At 33.2% G+C, this 13,705-nt stretch overlaps 2 protein-coding genes across 8 annotated transcripts in view; one reads left to right on the forward strand and one right to left on the reverse strand.

Annotated features, from left to right (window-relative positions):
* Rbcn-3A (rabconnectin-3 alpha) overlaps positions 1–2,590 on the reverse strand; it is a 96,682-nt gene extending 94,092 nt beyond the window's left edge. For all 3 annotated transcript variants that reach the window (XM_088273531.1, XM_088273530.1, XM_088273529.1), the window contains exon 1: positions 2,344–2,590. In XM_088273531.1, coding sequence (XP_088129657.1) covers positions 2,344–2,430 — 87 coding nt within the window. In that variant the 5' untranslated portion in view covers positions 2,431–2,590. The remainder of the gene's footprint in view (positions 1–2,343) is intronic.
* A 707-nt stretch (positions 2,591–3,297) lies between these two features.
* The window catches only part of EndoA (SH3 domain containing GRB2 like, endophilin-A), a 150,955-nt gene continuing 140,547 nt past the window's right edge, over positions 3,298–13,705 (forward strand). For 3 of the 5 annotated variants that reach the window (XM_088273468.1, XM_088273470.1, XM_088273472.1), the window contains exon 1: positions 3,310–3,476. The gene's annotated coding sequence lies outside the window, so the exon portion shown is untranslated. Of the gene's footprint in view, positions 3,477–13,705 lie in introns of all 5 variants that reach the window. The other 2 variants (XM_088273469.1, XM_088273471.1) reach the window with 1 other exon arrangement.

The following is a 13,705-nucleotide window of genomic DNA, read 5'->3' on the forward strand; positions in this document are numbered from 1 at the left end:
TACCAATAGTGAGCAGATAGGACTTTTATAACCGTCTCCCGCTCTCTACTAACAGATTATAAAAGATCTTTTAAGCGTTTCCCGCAAAAAATGTTATATAATAATTAAATTTAAGTTTAAAGCATTCTTCAATTCTTCCATCCTTCAAGTAATATAACTTTAATTTTTAAGCGGAGTGCAATTTATTAATAATATTAAGATCTGCATTAAGATTATAATCGAGTTCCTATACGGCACAAAGCATAAGATATAGTAAATTTTAAAAATATACGAAGCGCCCTTGAGGCAATATTTTGTAAAAATGGCTATATAAATTAGCAAAATTTTATTCTGTTTATCAATTCAGTTTAGGCCGTAAATCAACATCTAGTTTAGTATTTTGCCTTTAACCTTTCCGGGAGTATGGACGTAAATGAACGTTGGTGCGAATTTTCTTCAAAGGAGTATCGACGTTAATGAACATGGAAGTCTATCTGTCAGTTTGTATGATGTAATTTGTATAGTAATGACATCTCGGCTGTCCAAACTCAAAACACAGTAAGGGACATTTTTTTGTAGTACTTTTTTTTTTGCATTTTGGACTAATTCTACTTAGTCCAAAAATGCAAAAAAACGTACTACAAAAAAATGTCTCTTACTGTGTTTTAAGTGTGGACAGCTGATCTGTGGAAGTATTTAACTTTGTCATAAAATAAAACCTAGAGATGGTGAGCTTTATTTTTTATTTAAATTATTTTTACATAATTTCTAAACATGGATTTTATTTTTAAAAAAATACATGTTTTATGTAAAAAAAACCCACTCCCCAGAGAAAGTCGGAAAGGTTAAAGACAGGTGCTTCTATAACAAAGAGTTTTGAAGTATGCTTAAAAATGGCAAAAGTTTATCCAGTAAAATAGGCAATATACTTATCATGGATTCAATTTTAGATTGACAAAAAAAAGTTTTTAGAAAACTTAAGCATTTTATTTGATTTTAGCCATTGTAATAAAATTCAACCGCAGATAAATTTAACACATAAAAAAATTACGGAATCAAGGAAAACCCTGAACCACCAGCATATTTTCTTTTGGATTTTGACAACAAAAGAAAATTCTGGGTATTTACAGAACTCCTCCGTAGTGTAATGGTCGGCACGCTCGGCTACCGTTCTGGAGGTCCCGGGTTCGATTCCCAAGGGTGGTAAAATAAATACAAGTGATTATTTTCACTGTAATATTTATTCAATATTACCCTGGACTGGTACCTGAAGCGGAGGGCTGATCACCTTTCCTTCATGTGTAAACGATCAAGATAACACTGCGTTTATATGATGCAGTGCCCTATGCACCATTGGGTGCGGATAAGGGTTTTATTATTTATTATTATTATTTACAGAACTAACGACCCATCATTGGCGATTTAGTAGCGAAAAAATATGTTTATGATGAATATATTTTTAAAGTTTTCGGGTAAATAATCAATAATTTCCTCGCCGCTTATCAATAGTGCCTATTAATATTTTCTATTATTATACAATAATAAGATTATAAAGATAAATTGGATAAACTGTCAATTAAAGATGATAAAAATAATAGGTAAACAAACATAACTCGATTTTATGATGCCAAAATGTGTAACTGATAAGTTATCAAGTGTGTTCAGTTATATATTTTTACCTTATGTACGGATATGTAACAAAATACAAACTATTTTTAATGGAAAATAAATTTGATCGTGATGAGAACAAAATTACCAACATCACTTTTTCAGTATTTTCAGGTGTTTTACAGTTCTAAATTATGGTGTACAAAATTCCATTTCAAAGGAACTTAAGTGTCTATGATTGAAGTTTGTGCAGCTGTCATAAAATGCCCATATTTTAATATAACTCTAATGAGACGTGCAAAAACACATCCACATTAGTAATCAAAACAAAGACAAACAAAAAGGTGCCAGGCGGATTAAGTGCTTTGTAAATGTATTACACAAATTTATCTTGACAGCTAACGTATGCTTAGCGGTGTTTTTTTTTCAACAAGATGTTTTTGGGTCAGGCTGTTACAAACAAATTAGAACTATATATTAGAGTTTAAATAGTAAAGATCTATATGGAAGGTCAGAAATTAAAATAAGTCAGGTGGTTATCAGCTGACAGGAGGCGGCGCCTGAATAAATCTTTTGTGATCACCCGAAAATAAGAATATTTCTATCTACTTTAGCTGCCTTTCTTGCGAGGGAATAATAATGAAAATAATGACGGACCTTCGATTACATAAGCGTCGTACGCGATACGACTAATTTAACCAAACAAAGATAATGAATTCACAAGGGCACAAATAATAATAATGAATTTCTACTCACAGTGAATGGTATCCCTTCGACTGAGCCAACTGCAAAACATTGGTCTCCAGCATTACACGCACCACTAAGCACCTGATGGCAATTCATATTTCACAATAACTATAGGTCGATTAAAATCAACCACGAAAACTAAAATTAACAATTATGTAGCCCACATTTCACAAAAACACAAAATCGAATATGACATTTAAGCCAGCGGACGACATTTTACTATCATTGCGGACGGCGGCCACAAATTTTGATAATCAGCCAGAGTGTGTTACCATGCATACTTGAATAGTGCTGAAAACCTAAAAAAATAAATCAGTGTTAGTACCTATTTAAAAAAGTGGGAAAATTGCGTCAAATTGTGCAAATATTTTTTTTAAGTAGAAGGGGAATAGAAGGAAATATAACTATTTTCTTGAGACATATGGGTTTTCCGCCGTTAGAGATTTTTTTGATTTTTAGGGCAAATATAAACAAAAATTGAAAAAACTAACTACTTACCAAAACGCCGCTTCTCCGCAGGGGTAGGAAGAGGAATAAGAACGTCACACCACTCTGTCTTTACAAACATTTTTCGCCTCTTCCACATTCATGCATCTCCTCAAACATACCTGATGATAATGATTATTTCAATTTCTGACCCAGCCGCTTTCAAGTATGTATTTGACATCGAAAAAATAATTGACAAAATAAACATCTCTAGTTGCCTCTTTTCTTATAAATTGGACTTAAGGCATTAAGATTTGAGACACTGTGAATACTAAGTATATACAATGTTGAATGCTGAAATTATACACCTTTGTTTGACCCATATTGATTTTTTTTATTTATTTATTAAAGTTAGTGATTTTTTTACTAAATTTAATTCAATAATAAAAAATCTCATTCGAATTTAAATGTTTTATTAAAGGTAGGTACTGTAAAATCATTTTCGACTGTCAATATTATTACTCAGTAAACTGGACGTTTTCTTATGGCAGCACTACTTGTCATTAAATTCGACTTTCGTAAGCGGTTCCGCGCGGTCATAAATCTGTGTTGTGAATTTAAATTCCACTGTTCTCATTAGCGCCCTTCCATTGTGACATTCTCGAAATAGTCTGTTTGTGTTTTCGTGCATTATTAAACGTTTGGATATTACTGAGGTAAGTTAGTTTCATTTAAAACATGTTGATAACGTTGGTGTCCTTGACGTTTGACAAGTAATAGGTCCACATGACGCAAATAATCGTTTGCAAAAAACAGGCACTTTCGGGAAAAGGGACGTCATGCGTGTACAACGATTGATTCAGAACTCTATATTTCTACTAGGTGTCTTAAGAATTTGCTCTATGTGTAAGTAGCCTGTGGTGAAAACAGATTTTGATCGATTATTATTTTGGGGGGTTATCTAAAATTGTAAAGTCAAATATAATATATAAATTCGTTATTCTATCCGCATTATTTCGTTTCTTAAACGTGCTTGTCGAATTATATAAACTTGAAATCATAAAAATTGATCGAGGTATATAAAAAGCATTTTCAAAATACTTTCACATTTTAAATTTAATACGAGTTATCTAAATGCATTCACGATGCCACAGAGATGGAAGATTTTAATTAAAGATCTAGGCAGTTTTAAATACATATTTACACGTTTTTATATCGTTTTAATTGAGAACTGTTCATTATTTTTTTTGTTGATTTTACATGTTTTGTTTTCAATAACTTTTTAAATATTATTTGCTGAGATTATAACTTATCATTATTATTTGCATTTTATACTAATCTTAAAAGCGCCATATGAAAAATGACATTCAAGTCATCCCTTACACACTCACTAAAAAGAAGATAAGCTTATTATTTTATTATTTATTTTTTATCAATGACATTATGATACAGGATTTTTTTTTACATTAAATATTGTTTATCAAAAAATATTTATATGATTTCATTTCATATACTCTTAAATGTTGTTGATGCCCATTTCTTTATTAATTATGTTTTTATTGATTGACATATACATTTAAAAAAAACATAATTTGTATACATTTATTTAAATAACAATTTTAAACATATTAAAAAAAAATTGCATACACCCACACAGCCACCTTGTGTGTCTTGTCGTTGAAGTTCTTTTTACATACATTTTTTATTGTTTTTAACCATTTTAACCTAAATACACACAAAAAAGAGAGAAAAAATGAATAATATGAACTATTTTACAATTTTCATAAAATTAACTCTTGATCATTTACCCATTACTTTATTTTGCCTTTGTTCCATATTTTATTTTGACCTCTAACATCCGTCGGCAACAAATTAAAAATGTTCGGAATGATATAGTGCAGTGTTCGACTCCCATATTTATTGTTAAGTCTTGGGATTGTCAAACCTTCCTTGTGTGTAAATCATGTATCATGGTTGTGTACTAGAAGATTTTGATATTTTTGTCTAGTTTGTTGTTCTTAATTATGGCTTAAATTATTTCATATATACTTACATGTATGTAAATCTGGGACATGATGATAGAAGTGTCCTTGTTATAAATATCAAAGGTATGAATAATGTTGTTCTTAAAATGCATTACCACAAAAGGATATATGCATTTCATAGCACTATGATTTTTATCTCGTTAAACGATCCAGATTTGAGTCCTGAAGCGGTGATTTATATTTTTAATTAAAATAATCAATGAATATTGTTAATATGTTATTTTTAATTGTTAAAAGTAGTCTAAAGATACACAAATGAGGGAAATAGTTTATTCTGATATTTGATTCTGAGTATAAACTTCTTCAACTCTTATCCGCACCCGGTGGTGCATAGGGCACTGCATCATATAAACACAGTGTTATCTTGATCGTTATCATATTAAGGAAAGGTGATCAGCCCTTTGCTTCAGGTACTACTCCAGGGCAATATTTAATAAATATTAGAGTGAAAAAATCACTTTTATTTTTCTATTTATCCCCCCCTGGGAATCAAACCTGGGACCTCCAGTACGGTAGCCAAATGTGCTGACCATTACACTATGGAGGCAGAGTATAAACACAAGAACTGAAAATACCAAGTATTTGGAATGAGACAAATAAACTTTAAAGGTGCTTTGCTGATGAATATTGAGGTATCTAGAGTTGTGATTTTTCAAAGACTTGAATGTGGATCCGAGTGTAAAATATTATTAAATAGGAAAAATATGGAGCAGGTAGATGAATTTGTGTATTTGGATGTTTTCTAGGGATGGAAAGATTGATTAAGATATTGAAAGGAGAGTGAATGCCGAGAGTAAGGTGAATGATGCATTGAAATCTGTTATGGCAAATAAAAGCCTAACAGCGGAAGCTAAATTTGCAGTACACAATGGGGTTCCGGTACCAACCCTAAGGTATGGGAGTGAAGCATGGAGTTTGCCAAAGAAGGATCAAAATAGACTGAATGCATTTGAAAGGTAATCTCTCAGACGAATGTGTGGCAAAACAATGTATGATAAATGTTCGAACGGTGAAATAAGGAATGAGTGCAAGGCTGAGATAAGCATTATCAATAAAATTAAAAAAAGGTGCGTTGAGATGGTTTGGACATGTGGAACGAATGAGTAAGGAAAGAACTGGGCATTCACAGGGCCTAGAACAGTCATAGGATGGTTTAAGTCATCACTTTACGCACGTGTAACATTCACCAATTCTACCCATGATTGATAACATGAATGTAAAAAATAACTCCTGGTTGGAGATAATCCAGTTTTGTGAACAAGTATTTGGACATACTCAAAATATTATTAATTATTGGCGTTTGAATGTGGGTTTTATATAAACCACGAAATACATAATTAGAGGAGAGTGGGCGTTCCATTCACTGTGTCATTGACTAAAATAAAGGCATACCAAGTTTTGAAAAAATCACGTAATCTTTTTTTGCTTGTTCTATTTAATCTGACGTCAGATAGATCTACGCTGGATTTGATTATTTATATATAAATCATTAATTGTAAAGTCAGTCTAAAAGTCGTGTTGTCGAATTTACAAATCGTATTCAACATACTAACTAACTTACTATCACGCCGTTTTTCCGCAGAGGTAGGCAGAAAGAAAAGAACGCCACACCAATCTGTCTTTGAAACTATCTTTGCCTCTTCCACATTTATGCGTCTCCTCATACATACCCGCCGATTATTTAGCCTCCTGATTTGGCCGCTTTCCAGCATTTGAAATATTTAATGAAATTTTCCGCGCTTTAGGTAGGTAGAGAGAATGGAACGCCATCTCTGTATTTGGGACCATTCTTCGCCTCTTCCATATTTGTGCGTCTCCTCATACATACCCGCCGATTATTTAGACACCTGACTCGACCGCTTTCAAGTATTTGACATACCTGATCGTGCCAAGTTTTTCTCGGTCTTCTTCTGCTTCTTTTTTCAACTACATTCGTCTCGTGATTTTTTTTTTACTTACTCTAACAATTCAATTTGTACTTTCAATTATATTGATATATCGCTCACTCCTTTCAAGAACTTCATAAATCAAAAAACTTGATTTTTTAGGAGAACGTTTTTAAAGTTTAAAAATATAATACAATATATTAAAAATAAATATCAAGCCACTTTTTGAACTTTTTACTGTGCAACAGATCTTTTTAGGTAAAACCTGAAGGTTTTTTCTCCATTTTAAAAATATTTAGTAAATTTCATAAAATAATTAAACAATACACTTTCTTCAAAATGCAAAAACAACACTTTCTGCCCTGTAGCGGGTAAATATTAAGTTAAAAATATGCCTATTTTGCTGGGATATAGTACATTTTCTGGGCATTCTGAAAATATGCACAACTGAAAATTGACGAATTTTGATTTATGACGTTCTTGAAAGGAGTGAGCGATATTCGTTTGTTGTTTTATATGAGGTTTTACTCTTGTGCAACCATTTCGAACACGCACGCAGCATGCTAACTTGTACCAACATAAAGAGAATATTTTAATGAAAGCAGATATCTTTGTATAAAATACTGATTTGGTTGTAATACAATGCGGTATAATCTAATAGGAGTTCCATGCATGAAGTACATCCGGTCATGGTGAACGTCAAACTGATCCCATGTTATATTTTCACAGTGGAAATGATAACTATTACTCATTTTACTAGAAATTTTAAAATACAGTTTTTTAAATATTGCAAGATTTTTTTATACCATGTTTTTTAATGTTTTCAAAGAGCATTTTTTACGTATAGTAATCAAATCCATATTATAACAGCTTGGACAGAAAAGGAATCACCGAAAAATGATGTATCTAAAATGACAAACAAAGAACGGTTAAACAAATTTATGGGGCGAATGTAGTTGGAAAAAGAAGCAGAGGACGACCGAGGAAAACTTGGCACAATCAGGTATGTCAAATACTTGAAAGCGGCCGGGTCAGGAGTCGTAATAATCGTCGGGTATGTATGAGGAGATGCATGAATGTAGAAGAGGCAAAGAATGTTTGCAAAGACAGAGTGGTGTGGCGTTCGATTCTCTCTGCCTACCCCTGCGGGGAAGCGGCGTGATGGTTAGGACAGAAAAGGAATCACCGAAAAATGGTGTATCTAAAATGACAAATAGTTTTGCCGATAAAAGTGTTTGTTGCGACTATTTTTTTTAGTTTAAAAAAAAACATTGGACTAGAAGCGATATGAAAATATAAAACGTAGAAAAGATAAGATAAATCGTGTGGATTTTGTAAATGTATGGTATGTAAAAAGGTCACAATTTATCAAATTGTCAATTAAGGCGGAATAATCGATAGCCCGTAACTTAATTTTCTTTAAAGCCAGGTAACATTTAACGTAATTTATTTTTTTGCTTAATACACCGTTTTTGTTTTGCAAAAATTAGTTTTTCTTCGAAAGATAAAGTTTTAATAAGAAAAGAATTATTGAAAGGTACGGAGTTGAAAAAATGTATTTTTCAAAATATATATACATGTATATTCTAAAAAACCAAAGAAAATCAGTATACATTTTTAAAAAAAAATAATCGGGCGTGTAGTGACGTCCGGCTCTCAGCGCAGTCGGACGCTTAATGAATCATATTATTGCTAGTAAGGCCTTAAGGCCATGCACGCAAACACATAATTTAATCAACGGACGCCCGGTTTTTTTAAAGAATGTGTATTGGATATATTTTTGTTTTTTAGAATAAAGATATATAGATTTTTTTTTTAAAATGCATATTTTTTAACCCTTTACCTCAACCTTTTCGATAACCCTTTCTTTTCAAAACCATGTAATCAGTTATAGCAAATAAAAACCTATCAGCGGAAGCTAAACTGGCAGTGCACAACGGAGTCCTGGTTCCAACTCTAATGTATGGAAGTGAAACATGGAGTTGGCAAAAGAAGGATGAAAGTAGACTGAATGCAGTCGAAATGCGATCTCTCAGAAGAATGTGCGACAAAACGATGTATGATAGATGTGCGAATAGTGAAATAAGGAAGGAATGCAAAGCTGAGATAAGCACTACCGATAAAATTAATAAAGGTGTGTTGAGATGGTTTGGACATGTGGAACGAATGAGTGAGGAAAGAACGGTAAAACAAATTTATGAGGCGAATGTTAGTGGGAAAAGAAGCAGAGGAAGACCGAGAAAAACATGGCACGATCAGGTATGCCAAATACTTGAAAGTGGTCAGGTAAGGAGTCGTAACAATCGGCGGGTATGTATGAGGAGATGCATGAACGTGGAAGAGGCGAAGAATGTTTGCAAGGACAGAGTGGTGTGGCGCTCTATTCTCTCTGCCTACCCCTGCGGGGAAGCGGCGTGATGGTTAATTAGTTAGTTAGTTACCGTGTAATTATTTCGAAAAAAACTTATTTCAATACAAAAACGGTGTTCTAAGAAAAAAATCTGTTACGTAAAATGTTACCTGGATTTAGAGAAAATTAAGTTGCGACTTATCGAATGCTGGGCCTTAATGAAATGCTATTATTTCCTGGTAAATTACGTTGAATTGCATAATGCTGTTGTTTTTATTATTGTAGGTTAGTGATGTGAGTAAATAAACAGTTGCCGTGCTATGAACGTTTTCGCTCAGTTTACGACCCACGTACACATATTTGGAGCCACAACATTGGATAGAAATAACTACTTTTTTACTCTCTCCATACATCAAAAGCTCATATAATATATGGAGTATTCAGAATAGAAATGACTCATGACCGTGAATGCTGAATAATATATCGTTGTCATACAGGAGATAGTGACCAAGTGTATTTTTTAACGTGATCATTGACTATTTGATATCTTACTAGCTTAATATTGCCCTGAAAAAAATCCCGAAGGATTTTAAACTTGGAAGTATAATATATTGGCTTGTAAAAAATGACTAACTGCACTGATGTTTATTTTCTTGCCAAGCAAAAGTGTCTTAAATGGCCCTCCTGAACATTTTACGTTTTAATATATTATTAGATTAAAACCAATATTTTTATCTTTTCCACTTTATTTTTATTTGACCAGCGACCGGGTTTCGTCGTTACCGACATCATCAGACTAATAATATATTAAAATGCAATTCCATCACGAAGTGTCAGTGGAAAATATAAATTTTACGTTTTGTTAGTTGGTCACTTTCTCCTGTGCGACTACAATATGTTAAGCAAAGTAAAAACCGTTCTTGATTTGAGTTTTACTTGGTAAATATCATAATTTCTTACAATTTATTGTGACACGTGTTTCGATGCATTTCTCATTTTTTTCAGACACCATATGTGATCCTAATTTACCAATTGGAAATACATAGATGTTACCGCAAAATGACTGCCGATCTATTAATGTCAGATTGTAACGTTGTCATTATAATCTACATTTGAACTGATGATGGAATGATTATTCCAAAACTGGTAGTCACGGAGTAGTGTTTTTAAAAGTGGTATTTTATAAAGTGAACGATGAATGATAAGGAGAGTACTATATTAACATACCACAAAGTTGACAATGCTTTTAATATACAAAATATAAATAAATATTTAGTTGTGTCGTTTTTAAATGACAAAAACGGTTAATAAATTATCCAATAAGTATATTATTTTTAATTTTTTTTATTATTATTCATTTAATTATATGTATTACGGCTCATTGGGCATAGCCTGTGTTGAGCCGAAAAACTTATGTTACTACAATTTTTTATTACTATTATTTAAAAAAAAATATTAGATCAATGCGACTTTACCCTCTTCTCTTCTGAGCACCATGTTTCAATATTAGTTAGTCTCAAAAAGGTTTAATATAGTTAAGTACTTACTTACTTTCTGACGCCTGATTTTTTGTTACCATGTTGTTGTGAACATGTGTTCAGCTCCGACTGCAAGTGCACGTGCATTCAGCGTTCCCATGGAAAGTGGCATCTGCATTTGGTAATTTCTTCGAGTAGGTGCATCTTATTTTCGTTCTTAATGAGATATGATCGCCTGTGCTACGGTACTAAGTGTCTACTCAACGACCTCAAGTTGCACTGAAAATCAATTACGAATCCAAACTATTTCCGCCTCCGTGGTATAGTGGTTAGCGTGTTTAGCTACCGTGCTGGAGGTCCCGGGCTCAATTCCCAGGGGGGGGGGGAGGTGAAAATAAATATTAGTGATTTTCACTGTAAACAGAGTTCCTATATTTATCGTTCATCTAAATTAGTTAGCGATGAATATGGGTGATTTTGATATGTTCTGCTCGTCAGCGCTGAGATCGCCTACAATGTAACTCGACATTTATATCGTGGTGTGTCCCCATACACTTTGTTTTTGACCCTTTTCCTCCCTCCCGTCCCTCTTCCTGGTATTTTTACAAATTTACAAATGTGGAATTTTGGAACTGGAATCTTACAAGTAATTTTTTTGTGTTACTCATTTATGGAATGACTTGATCGATGTAACTATTCTGTAAAATTCTACTACTGCTACTACTACTACCATCACGCCGTTTCCCCACAGAGGTAGGCAGAAAGGATGGAACGCCACGTTCTTCTGTCCTGAAATACACTCCTCGCCTCCTTCACATCCATACATCTAGTCATACATGCCCTCCGATTACGCAGACTTTTGACACCACCAGATTTTAGGTTATGAATAATCTGATCGTACCAAGTCTTTTTCGGTCGTCCTCGTTCTGTTTTCCCGCTCACATTCGCCACATATATATTTTCTTAGTCGTTCTTTCGTTATCCATTCGCTCCACATGTCCATACCATCGTAAAGAACTCTTTCTAATATTTTCGATTATTCCTCGTTCAGACTTACATTAGGAAAGGAAAGGGAAAGTAAAATTCCCGAATAAAAAAATACATAAAATAAATAAGAAAAATACTGCCAAATGGCCGAAGCGTAACATTGTGCCGTCTGAAATCTCAACTTTTATTATTAATTAGATGGTCGCATTTTCACCGCCACCGACGTAGATAATATTTTTAGCATTTCTATAATTTCTATGGCCTAGATGCGGTGACACTGGTTGTACAAATATGGCGACAAGATATTCAGCACCGTGGCCGCCTTGCGCTGTGTGCGTGAAGTGTTGAGACACCAGCCTCAGTATCTACACACGTGACGTGACCAGATACAGTAGGATGTAGGCTGTACCCTAGACATGGATTGTAACAGAATGGACCCATCCCACGAACCGACCCGCTACGGCTTGCCTTAGAAATGATAAAATATTAAACATTTATTCAGATTATTTTTGACATCTCAACAAAGATGAAGAAGAATATGGAAGTCTAAGCATTTACGGGCTGACGACCAATAGATGTCTCTAGTGAAGTTCTAGTGATTCAAGAACAAGGTTTCTAAATTGGTTCATATATATAGAACTTCCAAGAATTTGAGTAGTGTGGTTGTCAATAATGGGTAGAATTGGTGAATGTTACACATGCGTAAAGTGATCACTTAAACCAGCCTATGACGGTCGTCAGCCCCGTAAATGCCCATACTTCCATATTCTTCTTCATCTTTGATGAGATGTCAAAAATAATATGAAAATAACTCCTGTAATAGGAGATAATCCAGATTTTGTGAACAAGTATTTGGACACACTCAAAATGTTGTAAATTTATTCAGATCTTGTAAAAGAGGGTTTTAAAGAGGAACGATAGATGTTTCATACCAATTTGAGACACCAAACATATAATATTTATTTTTAATTAATGTTTTACTTAGTAAATACCACTATTTCTTAAAATCTACCGTGACACGTGTTTCGATGCATTCCGCGTCATTTTCAAACACCGTATGTGAATCTAATTCCAAATTTTAGAGTTGGGTCCTTGGGACGTTGAAGGTTGAAGAGGGGGTAGTAGCCGTTTCTTATTTTTATTTAGAAACAGTGGTATTTACTAAGTAAAACATTAATTAAAAATGGATAGATTTTACCACAAAGTTACTGCCGAATCAATTAACGAAAATATAATATTTTATATATTGTTTCAGCATTCACTTTGGGTGAGACACGATGAAATCGTAAAAAAACACATGTTTTTTACCGCTTGTGTTTATTTTATTATAACGACTAGTTTCGGAAGCCATGCTTCCATCTTCAGGTCTATATATAAACATATATTTAGACCTGAAGATGGAAGCATAGCTTCCGAAACTAGTCGTTATAATAAAATAAATTCAAGTGGTAAAAGTGTTTTTCATTTACAATTTAAATTGGAAACAGAATGTGCGAAAGAAGGTATGAAGTTGACGAAAATTGGTGAGGCAATAGGGGATAAATATCTATTAGATTTAGTGGTGTCTTATGTAGACAATATGAATACGACCAATTAGACAAATAAATTAACTATGTGACAAATCTTGATTGATTTAAGATATTGAATCCATTGTATTATATTGTATCTCTTGTATTGTTTTTAGGGATCAACCTGATTAATTTCTTATTTACTATACATATTCACTATCATTTTTAAGATATATAAACTGAATATGCTATAAATCCTTTTATATAATAGGCAAGGAGAATTTTCTTAGGCAACTAATGTATATTATATTTAAATTAATTAATTTAAAACATTCGTTAAGACCCAATATACAATAAATCGCAATTTTTCTTTAAACTAAGGTAACATTTGACGTAATAATTTTAACTAACTAACTAACTAACCATCACGCCGCTTCCCCGCAGGGGTAGGCAGAGAGAATAGAGCGCCACACCACTCTGTCCTTGCAAACATTCTTCGCCTCTTCCACGTTCATGCATCTCCTCATACATACCCGCCGATTGTTATACCTGATCGTGCCATGTTTTTCTCGGCCTTCCTCTGCTTCTTTTCCCGTTAAAATACCGTTTTTGTGGTGAAAAAAGATTTATTAAATGTTAAGGAGTAAAAAAATGGTAGAAATATTTTTGCAATATATATTTCTAAAAAAAA

Source organism: Brachycentrus maculatus, unplaced genomic scaffold (assembly GCF_059751285.1).
Source record: "Brachycentrus maculatus isolate JH-2025_06_01 unplaced genomic scaffold, ASM5975128v1 h1tg000586l, whole genome shotgun sequence".
Lineage (NCBI taxonomy): Eukaryota > Metazoa > Arthropoda > Insecta > Trichoptera > Brachycentridae > Brachycentrus > Brachycentrus maculatus.